Source organism: Montipora capricornis, chromosome 10 (assembly GCF_036669925.1).
Source record: "Montipora capricornis isolate CH-2021 chromosome 10, ASM3666992v2, whole genome shotgun sequence".
NCBI classification, from domain to species: domain Eukaryota; kingdom Metazoa; phylum Cnidaria; class Anthozoa; order Scleractinia; family Acroporidae; genus Montipora; species Montipora capricornis.
The window spans coordinates 45,193,299-45,220,750 of record NC_090892.1 but is presented as its reverse complement, the minus strand read 5'-3'; the positions used below and the strand labels follow the sequence as shown (position 1 = coordinate 45,220,750).

The following is a 27,452-nucleotide window of genomic DNA, read 5'->3' as shown; positions in this document are numbered from 1 at the left end:
ACTTATTTCTTTCTATGTAACACCTTGAAAATACAGTGTTTATTTTCTTCCAAGCGAATGCTTTGCCAACCATAAGACAATATTGCAACTCAATGTAAAGATTTACATACATGTATTGTAAATAATGTAATTTAGGTATTTATTTATTTATTTATTTATTTTGGCCCCTTTTCCTATTTCGTCGTTGACTGTTTTAGTATCCTGTATAGTCTCACGACTTCTAGGATTATTAAATATGTATGGTATCTGATTTATCCTTTAATAATGTTATTGAAATTGTGTAATTTGTGTTTCTCTTTAGGTGTATTATTTTCACAATCGCAACAACCAACAGAATAGAAACAATGCTCCACAAGGCAATGCTGCTGGTCAGAATGCAGTGCAGGTTCAGCCAGGGGCTGGACATGTTCCAGCTGCTGATGGGGCAGCAGCTGTTGGTTTCCAACCCTACATCAGACCACCCATGTTTGCCTTTAAGGTAATCTAACTTTTGCAATATTTTTGTCATTATGTGTTCCTTTCGTCACCATGAGCCATTTTACAATTCTTATAAATCCATGCGATCAGATTTGGCTGGAAAGTGCAGCTCGTCACGTAAAAAACACCTGAGCATTCCTCTTATTATGCTTTTGTAGCATAATGGTATTTTGGTAAGGTGAACGGTGGATGAACCTCTCCCTCCTATCGAATAGGTTTTAGGAGAAACTACGTATTAACACGAGTAATCGTTTTCACTACATCTGCCCCCGCCTAAGATAGTATGAAAGGCAGTTCAGATATGTTTAAATTATATGCTGAACATGTCGCCCCTGTTTCCGATTTGCGTCTGACAAATCGTAGCTCGCCCCTGTTTCTGATTTGTGTCCGGACAAAATCTATTTCTGAGCCAGACTACTCGATTTGCATCATATCTGTTTCAATCGCTAACCCGAACAGCACTTTGATTCTTCGGGCGAGTTTCCACTTCGTGATTCCAAAAACACCTCGGTCGTGTAGAACAATACCAATACCACTTGCACGCCCGTTTAAGGTGGTTCCCTGCTTTTTCATTGCGGAACCCTACTGCGCATAATTTCTTGCGTCATTGGCGCGCGCAGTAGCGCGGGCACATTGATAAAATGGCGGATTTTCATTGACGCCAAGCCTAATCCGTCAAGGAATGGCTATTTTCTCCTGAACGAGTACGGTGACCCTCATTTTTTATTTCATGTATTTGCTGAGAGCGGTGTCATCATGGATTAGTGAAAAAATCAACAAAAAAATCTATGGTCAGTTTTTTGGCAATTTCATAAAACTGTGCAGAAGGAGCCAGTATGAGTCGAACAGCCCACACTAAAGTTAAATCTGCTTTGAAGTGTTAAGTTCTCGCAAATGCATTCTGCGTTATAAGTTGGATTAAATTCATGTAATCGATCTAAATTTGTCCAACATTGGGGGTGCGCGGCAATTGTCAAAGTAGCTCAAATAGCCGTATTCGTCAGCGTTGTACCATGGAAACGAGCACAGTGACCCCCCTCCCCCCCCCCCCCCTGTTTATTACATTTTTATCATCTCCTTGACATGTTACAACAGTATGTGAAGTTTCATCGGAAATCTATGACAAGTTCTATTTCTAGGAAATAACATTAGGCAATACCGATACCACACTGCGCGCCCGGTTGAGAAAATCGAGATTGCTCCCCCCAACCATGATATCTACCAATTTATACATTTACCCTTTTCACGGGGGGACTTCTAGGTTACCCCCCCGGGTTTTGGCCCATGACTGGAATGGTAATTGAATTTGGTGTTTACCCAAGATACAAAGCAAATATCCCAGATTTACTTGCGTTTTTTTTTTTAACGCGATACCTGTTGCAATAGCAACGAAAGGACGTACGGCGCTTTCCTTTTTGTCAGAACTGCCCGTCCAGACCCGTCAGTTTGCAAAGAAAATGCAACAATTTCAAGGAACACTTACATGATAATCCCTCGTATTCTTCTGGAGGAGTATATATCCTCCTCAAAGTGTGTTAATTTGAAGGCGATGTCGAGTTAGTCCTTCCAAATGCCTCGGTCTGGCCCGGTCAGTTCTGTCAAATGGAAAACGTCCTTAGTCTACTGACGTACCAAAGCCTAAGTAAATTCGCCGCACTTTTAAAACAGGACAGTGAAATTTTCTCGTAAGGCGCTAAAACAGAATTGGAAAGAATTCAAATTGTTCGAGTTCTTAAAACAAATCTTTAGGACCCTCTACGCGAAAAACTAAATATTACGGCAACTGTCATAATTTTTTCTCCTAACAACAAATCTTTGTGTAAACCGTTAAAAGCAGGCAGAAATTTAAACGTTTCCATACTAAAAGTGTCTTGCTTTTCACGCAAGACTATTTTACTCGTCAATTTAGGTGGGTTTAGGGGTGGAGGGTTTACAACACCCATGTCCACTCAGAAACTGTGTATATGTCCCGTTTTACCTCTTGACTGCTAAGAGTGACACTTAGCGTGCGTTCGGTTGACCCTATTCCGGAATATGAATACGTTGAGGGATGATTGAAAACGGTATGTCTGGCATTTTGAAGCAACTTACAAGGAGAACAAAGGTTTGTTTCAAATAGCATTTTAGAAGGTGTTTGACAATTTTAGTGTGAATCTCCGTAAAAACGAATGATGAAATACGGTCAATCGAACGCACCCTTGTGAACAGGAAAGGGATACTACTTTCCAAACTACGACCTACTTTTTCATGTAGTAGTATATGAAGGCATGTGATTGTGCAAAGCCCCACTATTTCCAAGAAATTCTCATCAGTCGGACTAACAGCGAATTGACCAATCATAATGCCTTAATGTCTCCCGTTCGTGGACGAACTGTGTTCGTTGAAATGTCTGGGCTCAGCGGCAGGCTTTTCCTCTTTCCCCCCCCCCCCCCCCCTTTCCCCCTTAACTCGAAATTTTTGTTCTCGCCCCAGGCCTTCGCCCGACTCCCTCTTTTCTCTCGTGTGCGCCTCTCCCGCCTGGCTAAAAGGAAACGGAAAAAGCTACAGCATTTTCTGATATCACAGCCTTGTGTATTTTTTTCCTTTCTAGATCCTGATGCTTGTGTTGCTCATGTGTGTATCGCTCTCATTTGCAAGCTTTGTGACTCTGACTGGACCAGGTGAGGTTTTAGTCAGTGTTAAATACTGAAAGTTGATTTAAAGGTTTTCAAGTTACTTTCTTGTAATGAAATGTTGAAGGCACCTTTCCATTTCACGACATTCTCCGTTTAATAATATGGTTTCACAATTGGGTTGTTTGAACATCGAACCATATGCGTTGATCAAACTAGTCTTTCGAAACTAGTGAGGAGAAGAACAAAATCAAGCGCGGCTTACTGCACACAGATCTTCCCGCCTTCAACGCTGCCTTGTACTGGTTGATTTGTCAAACTGATTGGCTCATTCGACTCTCAGCTTCTGTTGGGATCAGCTCAACGCAATTCTTTGTTCAACCGTCTGAGTCTGATTTGTGTTGTTTTCGTTTAGTATTCATCGGTCGCAGCGTGATGCTGTTGTGGATGGGTGGTGCGTCCGTTCATGAGCTGTACACTGCAGCCTGTGGTCTTTATTTCATTTGGCTCGTTTGCCGGGTTGGAAGTGTGCTCCTCTCCTGGGTACCTCTTGGCTGGAAGGGTGTTGCCGGAAAAGTCTTGGAGTGGGTTGTTTTGGTAAGGTATCTATAATTGCCTCTGTACGTTTGAGCCGCAAAAACCAACCCGCGATTTATTCGACCGCGCTTCTTGTCTTCCTCTATTTGCGGGGCGGGTTGGCGATCACCCCAGTATTGACTTAATACCAGCCTCCAACCGCTGTGTGCACCTCTCTGTTTACAGGGCCTTAAATGCGTCCTCGTGGCTCTTGCGCTGATTGGCCTAGTACCATTATTGTTAGGGCTACTGTTTGAGCTCGTTGTGGTGGCTCCTCTGCGAGTCCCCCTGGATCAGACCCCTCTGTATTTCCCTTGGCAGGTGAGTCAGTTTGTACCGTTAAAATTTTTAGGTCTGTGTCTTGTGATTTCAATTGATTTTCTTCTCTTTGTTTCAGGATTGGGCCCTGGGCGTGCTTCACATGAAGATCATATGTGCGGTGACCATGATGGGGCCAAACTGGTGGCTCAAAGGAGCGCTTGAACAGGTGGGTGGGGCGAAACATGCTATCTGTTTACTTGGGTCAATTTTTTAAACAAAGTAAGCGTTAAACCCAGTTAAAAGGCACCACATCTTGAAACTTGGCAACAATAATCCCGGGATACTTATGCCACGTGCCAAATTGAGTAACCTTCCATTCGCAGCAACATGCTCTTGAAGCCATCTTTAGATGATGTAATGATTGGTTATTCATCGTTTTTCAGTTGGTTGTCCGGTATAGGGAAAAACTGTGCCCTCCGATCTCGTCCCATACTTAAGTTCTAGGGTATAGTTTTTTCCTGTTCAGATCGACCAAGGCCGGTCAATAACGTCTCTAATTTTTTGTTGACTTTGTCTTTTTTATGACAAAGGCTATTTCGGTATACACACGTTATGCACGCTACTTTGGTCGTACATGGTTTATGGTTATGGTTTATGATTTAGTGGTATATACTGCACATATCACAAAGTTTCATGGTGGTTTACAATTCTTTCGCTTGGGTGAGATCGGACGTCAGCTTCTAAAAGCGCCTCTGGCAGCCCCTATCAGTCCATATTTGATCTCACCCACCCACCTAACCCATGCATGTGTATGAAAGGGGAACAGACCACAACACCGGGAGTCTCCACATTACTCTTCACGAAAAGTGTGTGGTTAACGTCGCATAGTGTTGTTTAACAGGAAAGGCAGTAAGACGGGGCCTACGCGCACTTTAAACCGTTCCTGGTCAAATAGTTAATGATCTTTCGCTGGCCTGATACAGTTGAAAGACTGAACTGAAGATCAGGAAAAGATTAATGTCTCTGGTGAACGGAGGAGCGGTCCATAACTTGAGGCCCACGCATTGCGCACCGTAACATGCAAACCCTCTAATTAAGGACGGTGCCTATTATTTTTATTGTGCATACGTTCTGCGCATCTCGAGATACTCGGGTTTCCAATCGGTGATGCTTACCAATACAGTGATATTTTTGCGCGGTCTAAAACTATCCGAGATAGAGAAATATTTAAGTTTCAATTTGAGAAAGAACGCCATACATTGCTTTGTATTTTACAGCTGTTTGCAAATACTATTCATCAATTATCTTTGAAAAACGCGTGGTTACCCCCAATTTTCTTTTTGGATTTCAATAACACTTGTTAAGATCTACATTTCCTACATAATCATAAACCGGGGTAAAAATACCTTTGAATTAGTAGGCGCCGTCCTTAAAGGCTACAAGGATTTGGGTGCCTAGTCGTATCGAAATAGATGTTATTCATCAAACTTTGAAAATCTGACGCTTTTCATGGGGCAAAACCGTATGACTACTGTGTATATAACTCGGGAGTATTTTTAGCTCAAAATGTGACGGATTCTTTCACTGCGTTTCAGGTCTATCAAGATGGAGTCCGCAATATCAATGTCATGTTCATATTCCGTCACGTCACCTTACCCGTTGTCACCTGTCTGTTATTGGCTGTTACCGTTCCGTACGTCATCGCTGCCGGCATTGTGCCGATGATTGGTAAGTGCCATTGTGAGTTGTGCATACCGTAGTCGCCCACCAAGCCGTTTTCAGGGACGTCACGTAACGTTACTTTCAAAGACGAGTTTTTGTGACGCGAGGCCGATCCACTCGAAGCAACAAGAAATTTAAGTGTCTAAGACCATAACAATTTCGTTAAGGACAACTTAACGAAAACGTCGCCTAAAATATAACTTTGCAATATCGCAAGTCTTTCGGGATTATTCCAGTTCGCTCACGTTGTACAATGTGGGCGAAGTACCCTTGCATCTTGAACATTGTCACATGATATACGTTAGGAAAGAAAAAATAAAATCGAATGAGGTCTATTAACCAAGACAGACTGACCAAGAGACGTAATTAATGGGACGGTCTTCTTATTTCAGTGCGCTCCCCAGAGACCTCGCTGTTCTGTCTTCGCCGTATTTACCCATTCCTTCTGGCCATGTTTGTACTCATTGTGGGCTTCATTTTCCAAGGAAGGCAATTCCGACTTCTCTACGAGCGAATCAAGAATGATAAGTAAGTGGAAGTGGACAGTTAACCTTATCACTCTACTCGTGCATCTCTATAGTCTTAAACTGGACCAGTTCTCTGAAATTAGGAAAAGGAAAGGAAAGGAACGGAACTTTATTTAAGTGGCTAATCTTCTAGCGCTGGAGCAGTAATTACGGACACTGTATTCTGAAATCAGCAAGTCAACGCAAATCAAATGTGGGTTTTTGAGGAGAGGGGAAAACCGGAGAACCCGGAGAAAAACCTCTCGGTGCACAGTAGAGAACCAGCAAACTCGGCCCACATATGACGCAGAGTCTGGGAATCGAACCTGGGCCACATTGGTGGGAGGCTAGTGTGCTCACCACAACGCCATCCCTGCACCCAAGAGCTAGATTTCACCAGGTGCATAAGCAGAAGCACAAGCAACCTACGCAGTTTCAAATAGAGACTTGATCATTAATGAACGACGAATGTGACTGCTACAAGTGTCGCTGGGGAAGCGCTTTGGGCTTACGCTTGCGAGGAAACGCTTTAATCAGTATTGAGAGCTATGGGACAGTTTAGTGACATGATGGGTATGGGAAACGCCTTGACTTATTCAAAATCAGCTTGCGTCTGTACATACTAGGTGGTCAAAGTAATGCTCACACCAATACCAAAAGCGCATTTGTTTTCCCGGGACGAATTATGTAACGCCCTTCCCGAGTTGCGTGACACAATCAACGTCTGTGCACTACGTCAAATACACTTCCCGCCCCCAAGCACGGCAGTTGTATGTAGATGATCATGATAAATTTGTCAGTTGTCACATCATCCATACTTAGCCGTCGTGAATTTGCTATGGCACCCTTGCACTCACACTTCTCCGGTTACATTGCAGATATCTTGTAGGCCAGAAACTCGTGAACTATGAACATGGAAGGCAAGTAACCAAGTCTGCCTCCAAACCATCTGGCGATACCAAGTGAAATGTCCGTTTATGAAAGATCCATATCTGATCAGACTACAATGTAGCTCCGAAAGGTTTGAAACTGATTTTCGATGCGAAAATATTCAACAGTCGACGTTTCAGATCGTTGTGGAGGTCTGTCTTCAAGGTCCACTCCATAGTGGTGATGTAGGCTGTCTTGGATGAAAATTTAGTTTATTTAATCTTCCATTATTTTAAAGGAATGTACAATGTAATCGATACCCTTCGAAAATTATAAGAACCAAGGCGTGTAATATAGACGGGAAATAGTTCTGAACTTGTAAGACACGATGAATCGGAAGCAAGCTCCTTTCAAGCAAACCATAGAGTTTGAAAACTGAAAAATCTCGTCTTGTGTGCAGTCACCGCTTGGCTGCTTTAGGGAGCTTTAAAGCACGCGCGTTTTTGAGACGCGGACGGCAACCGGAAGTGAGCTGTTTTCTCTGGGAGACACCACTGTCCTGGCACGCGGTGTCCGTCCGCGTCTCAAAAGCGCGTGTGCTTAGCTCCCTATTTGTAAACCCCACGGGCGGGGTATTTCAAAGACGTTTTACTTGAATCGCAATGTACAATAACTTAAGCCAGATAATTTCTATAAATGTGTTGCTACAAATTTATTAATTAATGCTTCTCTCCTCTGCTCTCCTTCCCGACGCCATTTTTTACAATGATTAGCGTTTATGTATTGAGATTAGTTGAAATGACAATGACACTATTTTGTTAATTAAGCACCGAGGAAACTGATTAAACAATCGGCCCCAGAATTGAAGACAAGATTACAGTTTGTTATCCGCGTAGGGGTCAAAAAAAAACTTCCTCTCCAGAAATAATAGTGTCCAACGACTGGGTAATGACTTATTTTGGAGTCTGGCTCCAACACTAAAACGCCGATTTTGTTGCACTGCAGTGTTTCATCTGCTTTATGACCTGAAAAGTGGGGCAAAGAGGTCATTGAAACCTTTTAAAGTTGAACGAACGTCAAAGGCACCCTGCGAGCAACGCCTCCTTTTGTCTTTTTCTTTACTGAGGAGGAGAAAAGTAGGCTCTGCCCGAATCGCGTCAACTCTTTGAAGCCGCCGCAGCCCGAGCTTCTGGACTAGTCAATCTTGCTTTCTCTCGTCAAACTTGTTTTTCCAGTGCGAGCGTCCGTTTAGTGACAAAACCGATGGTTATAATTGAGCCCGCTGTACCATGAAAAACCAAGATGGCGGCGAGATCTGGCATATTAGGCTTGGGTTCGAGACTGTATCCTGGCAACATGCAGCGCATATTCAATAAAGATCTTACTCGATTCCTGCAGAGCCTTTCTCGAGAACGCCAAAATCGAGCAAGCAAAAGAAAGGCTCTGCTTGCAGGGTGCGTCTAAGGCCGCTTCTCGCGAAGAAAATATTGTTTTTCTTCTTTGCTCTGCTGTTGATTTATTTCCATTAGGTTTTGTTTTCTGTTGTAGTCGCTTTATCTTGGTATCTTTCCAGATAAGCCATTCAAGTGACGTACTAATTCCTGACTAAACTTGTTATTCAGACGGATTATGTCTGTAAAATGGTGATCGATTGATCTTTTCTCCTGACATGGCATAATTGAGTATCTTCAAACAATTTATACCTTGCACTAAAATCGTTTAAACCGCTTGCGTTAATAGTAAGACTTTAGGGATACGAAAATTGTAAATACAATTAAGTTGCGTAGATAATAGTAAATTTCGGATGTAAAATGAAGGTTGTTTATTAAATTGTTCACATTTCAAATCGCATTGTGAACTCATTGATCTAGAAGATTTTATCCGGTCCACCCTCCCCACCTCCCAAAAATGTTACAAATTAGATAATTGCAGAAATTTACATAGGATATCCACGTTGTTTATTCTCCGGGAAATATTAATTAATAACTTTTTTAACGATATCCTTTCACAATGATCATGCCAGGAGTAACTGAACATTGTGGTATTTTTTTCTCCTCACCGTGCAAAGATTTCTATAACTGTTCGCACGGGTAGTTTTGCCTTCCAGGTTTTTTAAAATAAACTTCATCGTTTTTTTTTTCCTCGAATGGTGATATTTGCCTTGAACATCGAGAACAGATCCCAGAATCACTAAGGGACGTTTGGTAAATAGCCCATTTCAGTGTCGTTTTGGCGAGCTTGGTAAAATGTTGCAAATTGTTGGAGAATTTCACAAGACTATATATTTTTTCCATTGATTCCAGAGAACCGTGGACAATGATCCTGCCGGCTTATACGTTGGATCAACTGGCTTGATCTGATCGGCGTAATTAAAAGTTGAAAAAGTAAATACTTTGAGCAAGAGCCCATATACACCTAGATTTGATTATCTGTTTATTGTTGATTATTATTTATTTATAGTTCATATCTACGTTGTATCGGCCCTTGCTCAAAATATTTACTCCCCCATTGAGCATGTTTTATCAAACCGAAGATGAAATCCATAAAAACCCTTTAATTTCTTTATCAAGTACTATGTTTCGTCTTGCTCTCCACTGGTGCTTTTATATAAAAATATATCTGTGCTTAAAATCTTTCAAATTATCGACGTACATAAACTGCTTAGGTTGTTGCAATATTCAGAGAGGTTTTAGAATATGCGTTTACGTGTCATAATAGCATGAAATTTCTATTATTGTAGCTTGTCTCTCTCTTTTAATGAAGAAGTTGCTCGATATTTGTAGAAACAGGGCCTGGCAAGAAATCAAGTTTCTTTGATCTTTGGCACGATGTAAATTTCATCTTGAGATTTGGTAGTAGGCGAGATGCAATGTTGCTATTGTCCAATTGCTGGAACGCGTGACGTTTGATCCACAGGAGCCGGTGTATCTTTTTCTTTATCAAAAGCTGTTTTGATTTTAGAAGAACTTTTTATATCCATGTTAATTTCTGGGATTTGCGTATCTTCATGAAGCGATAAAGGCGATAGTGGTGGGGTTCTCAAACCCCAATTTTCGAGGTACAGTCTCGCGGTCTCCACATACCCAGCGCTTTCCATTGCCTTGGCAATTAAAATTAACATGTCCTCTGTCTGTGCGAGGTCAATCGGTAGGCGACCCTTGCAGTCCACGCAAGTCAAATCCGCGCACGAATTTATCAGCAGACTAACAACATCGCAGTGACCAGCGACTATCCCAAAGTGAAGAGCTGTCCAACCCTTTTTATCTTTACTCTCAATGTCGGCTCCGTGATCAAGAAGTAACATGACCAGTCGAACATTTCCTTCGGCACAACTCTGTTGCAGCGGAGTCAATCCGTTTTTGTTTGTCTCGTTGACTGCGATTTGTCTTCCCCCGTATTTAAACAAAAACTTGATCTTCGCCACGTCGCCTTCAACTACCGCCTGGTTAAAAATGGCATTGGATGACGATGGCCAACGAGAAAGCGACTCCTTATGCTCGTTTAGTCCGGCTTCCATTACGCTGAAAACAAACTTCATTGGAAATACTGATTTGCTATAGCGACTGCACAATGGTTTATCTTGTAACGATGCATAAACAAAAATACAGTTCGACGAGATATTTTTGGGTTTGAGAAACGACCGGAATAGCTGTATTTCCTCAATATTGACGATGGAATCTGGAGAAGTTCTCTTTGACAGCCATTTACGTCAGAGTCAATGCCTTCGACAAAAATAATTCAACTGATGAATAAGGGATTATTTTCAGTGGATAATCCCCTTTGCATCGACAGGTGCAAATGGCGTTATGGTTGGATCGTTGCATTTATTTAGCGCTTCTAAGCTTAATTTGAAATTGTCGAAACACAACAAATAGGCTGCCTTTTGTTTTTTACGATTATTTTTAGTTTGAGGTTCAGTTTCAATATATTGGTCTGTATATGTATATATATTATCCCTTCGTGAGAATTCTTTATTTAAAAGACGAATTTTGATATTAATCTACATTTTAATATAAAAAAAACATGGAGTGATTTTCTCCAAAGAATGTTAATTGTATTTCGGGTCGTATAAATTTCTGTTTTCAACGCTTGAGGTTACATCTTGGTCTTTTCTTTTGTAAACAAAGTATGGATTAAGGTGAATCAAGGGAAATTTAATTTGCCCGTAGTATTGAGAGAAAACAACTTTCTCAAATGTCGGGATGTACTTCGTAGTTTTAATTAAGCCAGTCTTCAGATATTATTTTTATGCCTCCAATGAGATATTTCAGTGAAATTATACTTTCAAGATTTTGTACAAAATTTCAAGGGGAGAGGAATTTCTCGGTCTAACCGATGATACCCTGGGTGCCAGAGGAATTTTTTTGCAAGGTCGGAGAGAACTGTACGGGTCCGCAAATGATCCCAGGACCGCAAATGATCCCAGAACCGCAAATGATCCCCAAACTGTACCGCAAATGATACCAGGCCGCAAATGATCCCCAAACTGTACCGCAAATGATCCCGGAACGCAAATGATCCCCGTTTTGGACCGCAAATGATCCCGAAAAAAAAGTGAGGAATGGCATGGAGGGTGGAATGGTCTGGATTGAGAATTAATGAGAAGAGCGCTTATTTTTATTAAAATCACTTTAAATCATGCATGGCTAGCAACAGGTTTCTGCCTCATTATAGTTTAAATTTGCCACATTTGATTATCGGATACAATCATCAAAAACTAACTTGGACGCAATTCAAAACCGATTGTGACCAGGGGCCTGTTTCTCGACAAGTCCCGATGACTTTTAGCATGTTTTTTGGAGATAACTAAAAGTGGATTGTGAAACACTTAAACCCTCTCCCTTCTTGAGATAAAGAGGGAATTGTGACATGTGAAAAGTTTAGGGACTTTCGAGAAACGGCCCACTGATCTCTTCGACGAGGCGAAAAGGACGCCACCCGGGCCCGGCTAGCAACAATCGTAACATTAATAACTAGAACGCAATGTTTTAGCCTATAAGCTTTGGTTCAACATGCAATACTGCAGTTTTGTTTTTTCCCATGTCCTTGACTAAAAGTCGTCCATTAAACAACTATTACAGAAAACGCTATCATTTGCGTAAACCTGCAATGCTCCACCGCTCTTAAATACACCTTGTGTGTAGCATTCGAATTGCCTTCCACATCTGGGACAAATCTCTTCTGTTATTTTTCCTTCGCAGTATTTTTGCTTTAATTCCTAAGCAATGGCTAGCTGGGGATTCTGAGCACTTTCCATTTTTCGCCAAAGTCACTATCGGGGGAATCTAGGACAAGCATCTGGCGATTTTCCGATATGTCGGCAAAATCTGGGACGGTCGGGAAACTGCGAAATCCCTGATCGTCTGGGATTTTCCCGACATGTGAAAACTAGGCTTAAGAAAGCTTCAGACAAAGGTAAATCACCAAAGAGTCGGTTGGACATGGATTTAAGAAAGGCAGGATTAACACATCGCCATCCTCCAGCCCCCAAAGATGGGAGCTGTCTATTCCATGCAATGAATGACCAGCTAATACGCCGCGGAAGGGTCTCGCAGAGTGCCACAAAAGTGCGATATGACTTGGTAAATTACCTCCGTAGTAATCCAACAACCCCGGACGGGACTCATTTCAGAGAATTTATCAAACACGGAGCATGGGATACCTATCTGAGAAGGATGGCTATGGACGGTGAATGGGGTGACTGGATTGCCATATGGGCCTAATTAACATGTTTGAAATCCCGGTGGCGGTAGTATCAAGCTTACGAGAAACGGGATTGAATATTATCCACGCCGGAGCTGGTTATGAAAACGAAGCCACTAGAGATATGGCCTTACTTGGCCATGAAGCAGAGCTGCATTACCATAGCCTTGAACCAATAGCTCCTCAGAATCCCCAGCTAGCCATTGCTTAGGAATTAAAGCAAAAATACTGCGAAGGAAAAATAACAGAAGAGATTTGTCCCAGATGTGGAAGTCAATTCGAGTGCTACACACAAGGTGTACTTAAGAGCGGTGGAGCATTGCAGGTCTACGCAAATGATAGCGTTTTCTGTAATAGTTGTTTAATGGACGACTTTTAGTCAAGGACATGGGAAAAAACAAAACTGCAGTATTGCATGTTGAACCAAAGCTTATAGGCTAAAACATAACGTTCTAGTTATTAATGTTACGATTGTTGCAAGCCGGGCCCGGGTGGCGTCCTTTTCGCCTCGTCGAAGAGATCAGTGGGCCGTTTCTCGAAAGTCCCTAAACTTTTCACATGTCACAATTCCCTCTTTATCTCAAGAAGGGAGAGGGTTTAAGTGTTTCACAATCCGCTTTTAGTTATCTCGAAAAAACATGCTAAAAGTCATCGGGACTTGTCGAGAAACAGGCCCCTGGTCACAATCGGTTTTGAATTGCGTCCAAGTTAGTTTTTGATGATTGTATCCGATAATCAAATGTGACAAGTTTAAACTATAATGAGGCAGAAACCTGTTGCTAGCCATGCATGATTTAAAGTGATTTTAATAAAAATAAGCGCTCTTCTCATTAATTCTCAATCCAGACCATTCCACCCTCCGTGCCATTCCTCACTTTTTTTTCGGGATCATTTGCGGTCCAAAACGGGGATCATTTGCGTTCCGGGATCATTTGCGGTTCTGGGATCATTTGCGGTACAGTTTTGGGATCATTTGCGGTCCTGGGATCATTTGCGGACCCGTACAGAACTCTCAGTGATCGCTCCTATATTGCCGCGGCTTCCGGCGAAGTTCGCCGCATAATTTCCCTCCTCCAAAGGAAAAACTAACCTCTGGTACCCAGAGTAAACCGATGAGGATTCACTGATGAATGTTTACTAGAAGTACGCTTGATTATTGAAATGTGCTGTGGATAAACTGCAACGAAGGCCTTTCCCAAAAGCTTCAAAGGCTTCGAAATTTGCGTTGCTCACACCGTAATTTCTTCTTAGGTAATGACAGTAATTTAAATGATTTTCTTGGGGTACTAGGAGGCGTAATTCCTGCCATCAAAGACAATGATTAGGATGTATAGAATTTTACGTCTAATTTTGTTTTCTTGACCAAGTTAGCCTGCACGCAGGCTCTTCCGTTGAAAATGGCGCCCTTATCTTTCGAGCGCGCGCCATTTTCAACTGAAGAGCCTGCTTGCATGCAGGCTATGACCATGTCAATTCTTATCTTTTAGGAAAACTGAACTTTTGCTTTCACGACCCCGCATTGATTATTTAAATGGAGTTTTTATACAGTTCCAGTTGTGGAATAGCTCAACAGTAACCCTAGTTAGGGTTTCCAAGGATAGCCACGGCAGCTTATATTATGTTTTCAAGAAAATACCGCGTTTCTGATTAGCCAGTATCAAAAATACCATAAAACTCCTTGTTTGTTCCTCCAAAATTTTGCGTAAGCTAGCTACTTTGACAATGTTATGACGAAATTCATGATCAACAACAGGACAGACGCATGAAAAACTGACATCAATTTTATTAAAATTAATAGAGTACAAAAGAGACTATAGAGTGCAATACGGAAGTTGCTATGGAAACAAAGCGATGGAGTGATTTTGTTAACTATCTAATGAATTAAAAGATCGTATGAACTTGCTAGTAGTACATTTCGTGATTTATCATCACTGGTGATGTTTTGAAAGTCGCCTACTGCTCGTGCAATTTTTTGAGAACTCAAAACACCACTCGTGCCCAGTAAATCACGAAATGCACCAGCAAGTTCATACGATTTCCTACACTCGCTGTTTCAACTTTTATTCATTTCTATTTGTAGCTAGGCAGATATTTAGTTTATAAATAATGAGCTTATAGAGATACCATTTATAAATAAAGTTGTCATCTACAAAATATCGTAAGCCTATAACTTGTGTGAAAATTGTTGAGACCATTCACAATTAATTAGCTCAGTTATAAAACAAAGCAAAAAGAAGAATAAAACTAAGCTAAGTTCATTAAGCTGGTCATCTCATATAGATGACATTTGCAAGAGACTCTATCCTAAGCTAAAACTTAAAACAGATTGTCAAGTTTCCTCAGTTTTGATGTTCTTTTTAAGATCTACATGGCCACTATGCTTTCCATCTTTGACTATGGTTGTATTGACCGCGCACCGGTGGCTCAGTTGGTTGAGCATCGGGCTGTCACGCGGGAGGTCGTGAGTTCGACTCCGGCCGGACCAACACTGAGAGTCTTAAAATAACTGAGGAGAAAGTGCTGCCTTTGTAATTAAATCCGCAAAAGGTTAAGACTTTCAAGTCTTCTCGGATAAGGACTATAAACCGTAGGCCCCGTCTCACAACCCTTTAATGTTCACAACCCAGTGGGACGTAAAAGAACCTACACACTATTCGTAAAGGGTAGGACATGGAGCTCCCGGTGTTGCGGTCAGGCCTCATTTCATTCATTCATGTGCTGGGTGAGATCGCTTAAATGGACTGATAGCGGCTGCCAGCGGCGCCTGTATATGCTGATGTCCGATCTCACCCACAGATTACTTGCTTTTAAAGCGCATTTGAATATGATAATAGAAAATACGCTATGTAAATTCATTACCATTACCATTATGTGGACGGACTGCACCAAAACTTTTCTGGAAAGCTGAAAAGACTGCAAAATGACGCTCTACGAAATATACTATGCAAAGATAGCAGAACTTGTTCCCAGGTTTTACGTGATAAGTTAGGAATCCTTTCTCTGTATAATCGCAAACGTTTTCTGTGTTTTGTCTTTACTCTTAAAATTGTAAACAACGTAAGCTTTCCCAGACAGTTGCACGGTAAACTAAGAGGATTAATCAACATGGAAGGTCCCTGAGAGACTACAATATTACACATTCCTAAAGCAAAATCATCAACTGGCGAAAAGGCTTTTAAGTTCTCGGCAGGGAGGGACTGGAACATGTTACCGAAGGAAATTAGAGAATAGACCTTACTCATATTCTCACTATTGGAATGGAACTAGCTAGCAATCGAGGCTAATGCATTAGCCTCCATTGCAAGTACTTTGTATACTATTGTACATGGGTTAATACCAGATCGTCCCTTTTGGTCCATCTGATCCACCATATTGCAGTTTAAATAAAGTACCTGAGACTCGTTTTAAACGTCGCATGTGCCAAATCTAATGCAAATGAGAAAAATCTATTGTTTTTGGTCATTTGCATTAGACTCGGCACATGCAAAATGCGACGTTTAAAACTGGCCTTACTTTACCTCAATTTAGACAATTTACCTATAAAGAAAAACTATGCGTGGTGGAATTGAATAATACACATTTGATAATGAACACTTTCAAATAGGTGTTGGAAGGAAAATAAAATTTCGCTTAGTGAAGCCAATGTTGACAAGTTCAAGATCGTTAGCTTTGACCGTCAAAATTCGTCAATTGGCGAATTTTAACTCTTCTGTTTTTCGTCGTTTCTGTTTTCAGTAACTCTAAAAGCTACGAACAATTTTAAACATTATGCGCTTTACTCTACAACAGCTGGCATGCCGACGAAATATCTGTTTTCCCCTCTCCGGTTTCTCCGTCTTTGTTCTTCTGACAACTCAAAGGAATAACTTGTTCTTCTTCCACCTGAAACTGCAATGGCAAAATTATAATCAATTCTGTTTCTCATTAATGACAAGGTGAAGGTAGATTGATCAATCACGTGATTAAATTAAAGCTCGTTCTCGGGCCTTCCCAGGGTGTTCAGGATGTGGAAAAATACAAAAACCTGGGAACGTGAATGACTCAATTGTTACTCCCTTAGTTTCGTTGAGGTCTTCGTTTTTTTAGTCTTTTCAGATTTCTTTCCCTGCTAGCAGAGGTCTCTTTTCTTTTTTGACTGGCGAGTTCGGGAAAAGAGAACTCTGACATGGGTCGAAACCAGGAGTTCCTGTCGAAACTCACTTTGACCCACCTTGGACTGCAGTCTTTGAACCGCATGCCCCATGATGTGTATGCTGACTATGACTTGAGCCCACTGTGTCCCTCCCATTCCTTTACAACAGGGAGTTTAAGAAACCACGACGGCTACGGCGACGAAAACGTCACTTCAAAATATACGTTTGAGCTATTCTAAGTACTTCATGATTATTCCATCTTGTTTATATTATTCAATATGAGCGAAGTGTCCTATAACTGGATTGGTACGGACGGATTTGAAGTAAAGAGTGAGACTGAAAGATTCACTGTAGCTTGTCCACGTTGTCGTCAAAGCCTTAAATTTGGTCATTTCACGTAGTAGTTTTGACGAGTACGCGAGAGAATTGTTAAAAAATGCGTGCCGCACGTGCAGCACGCTCATTTTGGTTGTTTTAACCAATGATATTACTGCTTTTTAGCGTTGTCGTTGCCGTAGCCGTCGTCGTTTCTTAAACTCCCCAGTAATTGTGAGCCCACACAACATGAAATATCACGTGAGGATTCGGTCGCTACGTAACCGCCGCGCATGCTCCACAGAGTGAGTTTTGATCCATGTTAGAGGTCTCTTTTCCCGTACTCGCCAGTCAGCCCAGCGAACGCAAAAAGAAAAGAGTTAGCAGGGAACAGATTTCTTTGGAGATGCTTGCATCTTAAAAGATGCTTACTTAATTGTAACGATCTTCTCTTCAATTATTTGTTTCCGTGTTACATTCTCCAAGTAAAGTATAAAAAACCTATTCCTGGATTAATTATAAATCAATGATCTGCAATTGTGTACTGCATGCAACACGATAAATTACCTGGCATTCTAGGTATTCTTTTCCATGGATTCTGTAATCCGAGTTGCCGACATATGTCATTGCACGAATGATGAGCTAGTACATTTTCCATCCCGATCACACCCATGTCAGTTATACCGAACTCTCTGTTGACCGAGTGTATTGCAGGATCTGTCAGCTTATACTCATGTGCGTATTTCACCCCTTGTAAGTCACATACCTGTAAAAACCCCAAGAACGATTGAAACCTTGAAATAAAGTTTCGGGCGCGAGTCAAAAAAGCACCTCAGTACGACAAATGTCTTACATGACACATGACGCGAGGAAGATCGATATATATATAGGAGGTGCCGGCGCAACGAAGAAAGCATATTCTTCGCGCCAGCTGTACATTAGAACATTGTGAAATTACAGTCTCTTGGAAGAATGTTGTGGACCACGTGGATTGCTGCGTAACAACGACGATCCGCAAGTGATAAACAATTTCCCATAGAGCCTTTGGTGTCTTCATTCAAGAGTATTGGCCACAAATTTACATTTAAAAACTGCCTAAGTCAGCATTTGGACATTTAACCAGTCGTCACCAAATTACCGTTTTTTCACTAACATGATCAGTGGCCTTTGTTGTCTTGAAAAACAAAATGTGAGCAAAAGTGCCTCCTCTGCACGTCATGTGCAAAGCTTTGTGTCCCAATCCCCCAACTAGCTCCATCCATGATACGAACATAGATATCAGGAATCAATCAATCAATCACTTTATTTAGTAATGCAGGTTACAGAATGGCAGCCAAAAGGCTGATGTGGACCTACAACGAACTAATAAAATGTGAATCTAAAATAATTTATAAAATCATCCTATAGCACTTAAATACTATAGGGGGTTTTTAACTCAGTATAGCTATCTCTAGAGGCTCTAAATTATTCTTTTAACTTCTTGATTATGTCACTTTCTCACTATGGGTTCGGCAAGTTACAATAAGTATTTGAGCGGCAGAATTAAATTGACAAATGGCGTTTAACTTTCAGTATACAAGTGCAAACCCGTATTCTAAACCTCTGACAGGAAAATTTGGAATCTCATATCTTACAAACAAACAAACAACCAAACTTTGAGATAGCGAGGCCATAGCTACATCTTGCCTGCAGCTAAGAGGGGCGTTTTAAAAATGTTCTTTTTAATCATGTCTTTAATTTTCTATGTAGGAAAGATACTCTGTTGCTTCTAGTTTCTGTGACTGATGATCTTCCGCTAGTTCGCGCTCTTCGCGTGTGACTCAAAATGTTCCAGTGTCATCGAAAGTCTACATGATTGTGAGTCACTTCAAAGGGACCTGGACAGTTTGCACCGCTGGAGCGATAATTGGTACCTAACGTTAAACATCTGTAAATGTGAAGTACTAACCGTCACATGTAAGCACCACCCATTCCCCTACGATTATAAGTTGAATAACAGCTCACTTAAACACATCCCTCAAGTAAAATACCTCGCAGTGACTATCTCGCCCGACCTCACTTCGGACAGTCACATTAAAACTACCTTAGCTGAGGAAAATAGGATGCTTCACGGGGCAACAAAATTCATCTTGAACACGCACTGGCAGGAGGACATTTCGTATCAAGAGCCCCTTTCTCGCCGTAATCTGCTGCCGTTAACATATTGGCATGAAGTGAATGACTGGCCACTACACGTTACCCATAGATAAGTACGTCAAGCCTAAGGGCACTCGTCTCGCTCGCTTAGTTACTTTAACCGTATTGCTAAAATCTGGAATACTTTATCTGAATCCACAAATTGTGACGTTACTTATTTTAACACCTGGAAGTCGATCTGCTGCAAATGCAGCAGGTCACGTGATCTTCTATTAGCTGGCAACTGCTGCTACTGAGACTTTTTATCGGCTGCGGGAGTGAACTGTTCTTACAGGGTTTGGATTTTTATACTTTATGATCTTTTAAATGTTGCATGAGTCTGTCTTTGTGTATTTCTCTCAAGGGCACACAATCTGGAGCCTCGCTCTGTTGTGTGCTCTCCGCGGCGTTCTTGTAACTTATCTAAATGTATTTTTTTGACCCTGTCTAAAATTAATATTGTAATCATGGTGAAAGCGATTAAATAAAGAAATAAATAAGCTTACTTTTGTGTAGGGCATCCGATAATGATCTTACCATGTATTGATGACCACTAACGTGCCATGTCCAATGAGAGAATGCTGGCAGCAGTGAACTGACATTCATGTCACATTCATATCCACCATTGGAGTTAAACTTTTCATAGTGTCCTTCGAGAAAGGGTTCTATAGCCACGTAATCTTGTGGCCATATATACCTGCAAAATTGATGCAAAGCAGCATAATTGCTCATTTTCGAAAACGAAATGGTCCATCAGATCTGTGCTAAATTGCTCAATTCTATCAATAATCATGCATAAAGGAAAGAAAATTCTCATGAAAACTAAATTGAAATGCGAGAACCAGCGGCTAGCTTCCTCTAGGGGGTAGGCCGGGTCATGCGTTTTTCCACTTCCGCTTCCGCTTCCCCTTTTACTGAGAAACTTGTGACCGTCTTAGCTCTAAAATTATTCGTAATCAACAGATCGATGGGAAAGTAAAGAATCTGCAGGGCAATTATCATCCTTTCCCGAAATACGACCCTCGGTAACGATGTATCAACTGAATTGAGAAACGCAACCAAATGGAATCTATGGAACGTCGATGATATTGATTTGTTCATCCATCAGTGGAAGACCAGTTAATGTGAAAATGTACATTGTGCTAGCGACATAGCATCGCGTTTCTGGGAACGCTGAAAAGTCAAACTTTGTCAAAATCAAAGAAACCAGTTTGATTTTAGCACTTTTCATCCCTGTTGTGTTGTCTATACTCATCGAGCAACTTTTCAAAGTGTCGAACAACTTGAAAAATGAGAATTCCATGCATTATGACACTGCGCAGTCTGCCGTTCCCATGACGAAAACGGCATGTTATGTTACATCTCTGTAATGTTTAAAAATTTTCCGCTTACCGTGTATCTCTACGTCCGGGTATGAAACCAAATACTCTGTCCCGCGAAATACGTCGTGTCTGAGCAATAAGTGGGATGACAAAATTCAACCTTCGTCTTGGATTATTAATTCTGAGGTTGCAAAGCACAGTTGTATTAAAACGCTCTGCAAACTTTTGAGCCTTCTTGCTTGCCGCCAGGTCGGGTCTCCAGTTCATAAAATTCCTGGCGTGTGTTCTTTTAAAAACCTTGGTCACACAACACTTGTTATTTATCGCCAGAGGCCCGTTTCCGCGATATTTTCCTTTAAAAGCATAGCGACACGATCCTTCTGAAAAATATTCTCTCTCGAACTCTGCCCAGTATTTGCAACCATCCCTGTGGCATTCTAAGGACCTATGCGTCCTATGTGAATGGTGTGCTCCCATTTGAATAGCGAGAGAAAATTTCCTACCTTATTGGGATCATGAAGACAACCAGTTTGCTTGCCTCTTTGTTGCGACGCTTGATCACGAGACAACACCTTTTCGGAGAATTGCCGGAAGAAAGATCCAGTGGTCATGGGTGATAAACGAAAAAGCTTACACGTTGATTTTGTTTGCTTTCGTCAACTAACCAAGCTGTCTGCGGGAACGACATCAAATTGATTAAAGTCTGAGGCAAGGAAGACAATGAAGTTTTAAATTTGGAAAACACAATCTTCCAGCAAAATCGCTAACTGTTGACGGTAAAAATTATCAAGATGGTTGCTCTGGCAATCGATTTGGTCATTCCCTTAGTCGTCACCAACCTCAGCGCATGCGCCTCCTGAAGTTTATTCACAACGTGTACCCTATGAAAAGCACGATAGTCGGAGAGTCGGAGAGGAGCGACACCCCTTTCCGATTTTTTTTTCGGGGAGTGGGCGGCTGCAAACAGGCAAAAAGCACGAGGGCTTAACAATCCAACGTATATCAGTCGATTGAGCACTAACAAGCCGTGAGCTATCATTGCAGAGAGGAATCTAGTGGGCTGACATTTCTCTCCTTCCCTTGTTGAGTACAGGAATGCCTTGGAGACATAGTACCTGATAATAGCACGGGGACAAACTCGGGGCAGGTGTAAACGATCGGAAGGCAGAAATCTCGAGATGCATCGTCATGGTAGGGTTAGTTGCTCAAGCAGCGATTCCTGAGGTATCGCTACTGCCCACACAAACTCCCCGCAGCCAACGATTGTAAGAAACCCAAATAGACAAATATAATGCTATCCCAGTTTAGGAGATAACAAGAAAGGAAGAGAAAAAAACAGAAAGAAAGTAAGAAAAAAAGTGAAAAAGGGGAGAGAAAACTTATTTAATAGGTCAAGACTTCCAACATTAAATTTATGATTATCTAGGACACAATCTTAAAACCATAAACATTGTCATCATCGAAAACATTAATTAAACTCCTAAAAAAACTAAATGACTTGAGTTCACTTTTGAAAGATAAGAGTCAGGTACTGTACCGGCCTAAGGTAAAAATGATTCCAGTTTAGGCAAGAAAAGATTACTTTCCGTTAGTAACAACTCTTCGCCGGGGCTAATCGCGGAGAAGAACGTTTTTCTCCCTCTTACCCAACAAGAGTGCCAGAAGAGGCAAGAAGGGCGACAAAAGTGCCACGGAAACAATACACTATTTACCCTTTGTAAATGCGTTTTGAGTTATCATACTGATCACTTAGTTAATGGTGAGATGTAGCCCCAACTTATGGTTTACATGGAAGCTTTATTACAAAACTGAAAGAAGCACATGTTACAAATTGGAATACCGAGAGTTTTAAAATACCAGGCCACTTTGGACAGTCGAAAGTCTTTATAATCCCAAAACGCAAATATCTTTTGTGGAATATCTCTGACGCTGTTACCTTTAATTCCTACGGTGGCCCATAGGTATCATGTCAACTTTCTTTCCATACATGACAACTTTCTTTCTACCAACGACAACTTTCTTTCCATCCATGACGACTTTCTTTCTACCCATGACAACATTCTGTCCTCCAAGACAACTTTCTTTCTACCCATGACAACTTTCTTTCCACCCATGACAACCGTTTGTCGATGACAATTTTCTTGCTAATCATGACAACAATGCTTTCTAGACATGACAAAATTGTTTCCATCAGTGACAAAATTCTTGTTTGCAGTGCTTGGGTTGAGAGAGAGCTGTTAACTAATCAAAGCCATGCGAGCGAATCGATATAAATTTGCATTCGAAGATGGCGTTGCCGGGAAGGTGCGCCTTTCGAGATAAATGCGAACTGAATTGCCAAGTCTTTGCTCTGAAAGAAGGGGAATCGCTATCAACCCCTTCCTCTTTGGCCTGTGGTCATCTCGCTGCCTTCCACAAACAAAATGTGCCGAACCATCAATCTGCTGCTGCGAATTCATCCTTCCATTTGAAGCAATTTCACGACCTCATGACACGCTCAAAACAATTCATCTGGTGCTTCATCCTCGGCTTCTTCACCCTGAAAATTCGGTAGAGTGATGACCTTTGAAGGATTTAAACAGGGAAAAACTTCCAGCGCCTTTCGGGGGAAATCTAAATCGAAAAGCAGCTGAAGTTGAACCCGAGGACGTAAAGGTAACCATAAGCATTGGGCTTATGAACTTTGATCACAGAAGTATGATGTTGAAGCCTTTGTGGGGAAAGCGACTTCCGCTAAAAATTCTAAAAATTCGCAGGGATGGCACTCATAAGGAGATTCTAGAAAATGGAAAATATTCAACAAAGCAATGATTCAAGATGACGAAAACTACATGTTGTTGTACGACAATGGAAACGAAGCCCTGTTTACGCCAGGTTAAACACAAGGTTTCTTTGTTCTGTGCAAGTATAGGGAGAAACTTGGGTCAGACAGCCGCAGAATTGTCCTTTTCTTGTGTACGGAAAAGAATTACGAGAAAAAATTACGCGTTGACCATATGTTGGGCATAGATACAAATTCTTCCAGTGATGAATTTGGAGAGGAAGAAGAAGGCTCCTCGAAAGTATGGGAAGGTGATGAAAAACCAGGGAGTCAGGAAATTGTGTCTCATATCAGTAGAACCTGGTGTATCCCATTTTTCCATATGCATGGGACAAACAGAAGTACCACTTGATAAACCAGGTAGTTCCACTTCATCCAGACATACACCAGGTGCATCACGGTTTCTATGAATCAGGCCCAAATGGCAAAGAGTAGTGTCCACGAGAGTTCTTATGGGAAGCTGACTTTGATACTGGAATTGACAAGGAAGAGAGGAGTCTGTCAAGAACTTGGTGTTTTCGAAGGGTCCAGCAACAATTTGGTATTCAGTCATGATCATTCGGTGATATCAAGCCGGAAACCACACCTAGCAGGTCAGTTGTTGTCTTGGAGCATTCTGCATGGAGGGCCGAGCTTCCACTCATTGTTTGAAGATGTCTATTATCGTATGATGGATATGCATGATGATGTAGATGCAGGGCCGGGCAGCCTTGACAATTGCTGATGATGTTGCCACAGAGGTAGCTAGGGCTCTCATGGCTATTAATGGAGATTCAAACAACCAGTTGAAAGAATTCAAGAACCAACATATGGAATGGTTGCTTAACCTGGGAATTTCACTTGGGTTTAAGAAGTATCAATTTTCCAAAGAATTACTGATGCTTCAAATCATCAAACAGGCCTTTCTTTACAGGTAAACATATATGTTGTAGCTAAAATAGCTTCTGTTTTTTTGTTAATCACCAAATAAACTGGGATTTGGAGTGTTTTATGTTAAGGAAAAGAAAAAAAATGGAATTTATTGCAGAAGTATTTTAGGCCAAGTCATCTTCTTTTTTCTCTTTAAGGGTGAAAGAAAGCATTGGGCTCCTTATGGCTGGTTTAGATTCCGTAGGGAGGTTACTCAATGGCTACATGAGAGAAAATCCAAAGGCCTTTCTTACACTGTTTTGTATTAAATCATCCCCACTGAATGTGCAGAGGATGAAGAGTCTGTATGTGATCAAATGGTCTGAAGATGGACCCAATCAGCATGAGGCCAAAGAAACCACCATCTTTTGTTTATCGTACAGGTGATTTGATACCCATTCCCTTGTGAAGACAAACAGCTGTCATTGGGCCATTTTTGTGTCTTGACTGATATTTGTAAGATCAAAGTGACACAATGTACACATGAAGACCATGAACATAAGTCAAATAGTGTCATGACGAGATTTCCAACTAAAATGAGTATTCCAATGTTCTTTAATTTTATCCAGCTCCTGCAGTACGTCTGAGAAACAAAACCATTGGCATTCCATTTGCTGCTCTCATGTAGTAACCAACTGTCTTTCATCTACCAAGTCCTTGAAAAAATTGATCCACCATGCAGCACTACTTCTGCTGTACTGAGCCCACCAAGATTCAATTCTCTGGTTGTGAGGTGAAGGCACATATGTGTGGCTATTCTCATCATCCTTGAAAAAAGTTTGTGCAGCTGCCATTATTCCTTTTTCTGTTCCAAGATCGCTTATCAAATCAACGCAGCACCCACTTAGCTCATCTACTGCATCAGGAAGTAGCCATATGGTTTGGCTGGTTGTTTGAACATGTTACATAGAGCCAAACAACTTTCCTGCTCCAACCATCTATGCAACCGTGTATGGGGAAGCCAAATGATTTAACTTGTAGTATCCATCACACAGTGCCACGCTTAACTGGGTACCGTACCCGGAGTACCGTATCGCGGTATGTTCTTCTTTTCAGTCGGTGTGCTTTTCTAAAGCTTGAACCATGGGGGTCAATGTCTGTACCTCGCAAGTATGCTAGGGGAAATTGTGATTTCTTACATGTGCTTGTAGCCATCTTGATATTTGCGTTGAGTATGAATCTATGGAATGTCATGTAATCTTCGGGATCGTTAAGCCTATCGGAGTTGTAATCTTTGGAGAGTCCAAATAAAATACAGTCCAGTGAATATTCGTGTACGATGTCTTTAAGGAGTTGCTGTACAAGAGTCCGCGGAACCCTCATTCCTTGTAACTGTAAACCATAACACACTGATCTATATCCCCGCAAACATGCTGGGCCGTCGATCATGTCTCTTATGGCATTTCTGACCGTATGTTCATCATAATCAGCATTTCGACGACTAAGTCCATAGCTCTTTATTCTTCTTTCCAGTGTACTGATGCTCATTTCTTTCTCATGATATTCGGAGAGTAAGTTCTTTTATTTCACCATATTGAAATCCTCGAAGAAAATAGTACCTTATACCTACAGTATAGTACCTTATACCTACAGCTGCCATGTTACTCATTCCTGTTGAGTTCCGTGAAATAAGTTTTACAGAAGTTCCGGCTTCAGAGTCACCATCAAAGACGCCATCTTGTTTAATAACCCCGATCCCCACAGTTCACAGGCCCTCACCGTAACGTTAATCAGAGAAATGTTTTGTCAGGACTCCTATATAAAGAAAATTTTGTCACAGATGGAAAGAATAAAGAACTTTCTCATGTATAGAAAGCATTTTGTCGTGAATAGAAATTATTTTTTCTTTGGTAAAAAGAAAGTTGTCATGGATGGAAAGCAAGTTGTCATAGGTAGAAATACCTAAGGGCCACCGTAAATTCATTATATTTTACAAACGCTTTTGGACTTGTGACGAGACTGAATTAAGGACAAGACTGATTGAACGGTGACGGAATCTTTAATCAATCGGACTCGCCCTTTTCCTTTTTACTTGTCATAAGGAATTCCTCAAAAAAAAAATCTTAAAAGATAATGTATTGAATGAAATAAACGTATATAGTGGAAAGTCCGGGTTACAGACGAAAGATTGAAGCGATCCTCGCACTTACCTGGAAAACTTAGCAATTGTCTCAAATGTGGACACCTGAAAAATCCAGGTGGCTTCAACGGAATTCGAACACACGACCTCTCCGAAGCGAGTGCAATGCTCTAGCTACTGAGTTATGAAGCCAACCAGATGATAGCCGTTCAATTTGTCGGTCTCATGCGTTCATTCATCATTCCTTTCAAGGGAACACATGAGCTCAACAAATTGACCTGCTCTCAACCGCGTGGCGGTAGAGCTGTGCACCGGCATCGCAGAAGTCATGGGTTTAAACTGATTCCGTTGAAGATGCCTGAATTTCAAGTGTCTTTAAGAAAAAATTGTGTCCAGATAAATGGGAGAATCATTCTATCTTTCGCAGATAATATATATATTCCTTCACAGTTTCTTTTCCGTTTTTGATAATTTTATACCGTTGATTAGACTCTTCATCATTTGATGGGGCGACTCCGGCCTGGATTTGGTCAAGGGAGAGGGGGGGGGGGGGTTGGTCAAGGAGACCCTTCTAGGGGAGTCTGGGGTATGCCGTGCACAAGGCTTTAAAGGTAAAAAATGAAAATGTACATTTCGAGCGTTTCAAGGGTAGATTCGAATTTAATTAGAGAGATTTAGCATCGCGTTTCCGTGAAACGGGAAACGTCAACCGGCAGGCTGTTGCTTGTCATAAAAGCATGAAAATTCTGTTATTCTAACTTTTGTCTCTCATTTTAGAAGTTGCGCGAGATAACAGGCAAAAAAGGAGCTAAAATCAGACCAGTTTCTTTGAGTTTTTGGCAAAACGCAAATTTCATTTACACGTTTGCCGTCTGATGTCAAAATTGGGCGTGCATCTAATTAGGGTCAAACCTGGACATAAGTGGCCGTCTGCCGTAAACGCGAAGCTAAATCAAGGACTATGCTTGAA

General features: G+C 41.3%; 4 protein-coding genes across 8 annotated transcripts in view; 1 reads left to right on the top strand and 3 right to left on the bottom strand.

Annotated features, from left to right (window-relative positions):
- The window catches only part of LOC138018964 (E3 ubiquitin-protein ligase MARCHF6-like), a 29,873-nt gene extending 21,003 nt beyond the window's left edge, over positions 1-8,870 (top strand). For both annotated transcript variants that reach the window (XM_068865639.1, XM_068865638.1), the window contains exons 23-30: positions 302-478; positions 3,068-3,137; positions 3,505-3,686; positions 3,852-3,986; positions 4,063-4,152; positions 5,522-5,654; positions 6,041-6,176; positions 7,033-8,870. In XM_068865639.1, coding sequence (XP_068721740.1) covers positions 302-478; positions 3,068-3,137; positions 3,505-3,686; positions 3,852-3,986; positions 4,063-4,152; positions 5,522-5,654; positions 6,041-6,176; positions 7,033-7,120 — 1,011 coding nt within the window. In that variant the 3' untranslated portion in view covers positions 7,121-8,870. The remainder of the gene's footprint in view (positions 1-301; positions 479-3,067; positions 3,138-3,504; positions 3,687-3,851; positions 3,987-4,062; positions 4,153-5,521; positions 5,655-6,040; positions 6,177-7,032) is intronic.
- A 693-nt stretch (positions 8,871-9,563) lies between these two features.
- Positions 9,564-11,213, bottom strand: LOC138018966 (protein phosphatase 1 regulatory subunit 27-like). The gene has a single exon (XM_068865640.1). The coding sequence runs from the start codon at positions 10,560-10,562 to the stop codon at positions 9,900-9,902; it is 663 nt and encodes a 220-aa protein (XP_068721741.1). The 5' UTR covers positions 10,563-11,213; the 3' UTR covers positions 9,564-9,899.
- Positions 11,214-14,490: 3,277 nt separating this feature from the next.
- LOC138019512 (alpha-protein kinase vwkA-like) lies at positions 14,491-21,512 on the bottom strand. 4 transcript variants are annotated; one of them, XM_068866326.1, is made up of 5 exons: positions 21,176-21,509; positions 20,743-20,801; positions 19,888-20,047; positions 17,743-17,941; positions 14,491-16,615 (listed from the first exon to the last, which is right to left on the bottom strand). In XM_068866326.1, exons 1-5 carry the CDS (start codon positions 21,281-21,283, stop codon positions 16,503-16,505), a joined length of 639 nt encoding a protein of 212 aa, XP_068722427.1. In that variant the 5' UTR covers positions 21,284-21,509; the 3' UTR covers positions 14,491-16,502. The 4 variants fall into 4 exon arrangements, with proteins under 4 accessions (XP_068722427.1, XP_068722428.1, XP_068722426.1 ...); XM_068866327.1 differs by having other exon boundaries at positions 20,743-20,853; positions 21,176-21,507; XM_068866325.1 differs by having other exon boundaries at positions 20,743-21,512.
- A 207-nt stretch (positions 21,513-21,719) lies between these two features.
- Positions 21,720-27,452, bottom strand: part of LOC138019513 (GPI transamidase component PIG-T-like) — a 42,478-nt gene continuing 36,745 nt past the window's right edge. The window contains exon 13 of the mRNA XM_068866330.1: positions 21,720-27,452. This exon is cut by the window's right edge and continues 1,128 nt beyond it. The gene's annotated coding sequence lies outside the window, so the exon portion shown is untranslated.

What these genes read in the sequence shown, in the direction of transcription:
- LOC138018966 (XM_068865640.1), bottom strand. Translation starts at nt 10,562, where the DNA reads ATGAAGTTTGTTTTCAGCGTAATGGAAGCCGGACTAAACGAGCATAAG.
- LOC138019512 (XM_068866325.1), bottom strand. Translation starts at nt 21,149, where the DNA reads ATGGGAGCACACCATTCACATAGGACGCATAGGTCCTTAGAATGCCAC. An exon ending in TTAGTGGTCATCAATACATG is followed by an intron (nt 17,942 to 19,887) that starts GTAAGATCATTA and finishes GGGTTTTTACAG; the next exon opens with GTATGTGACTTACAAGGGGT. An exon ending in AAGAATACCTAGAATGCCAG is followed by an intron (nt 16,616 to 17,742) that starts GTAATTTATCGT and finishes TTGCCATTGCAG; the next exon opens with TTTCAGGTGGAAGAAGAACA.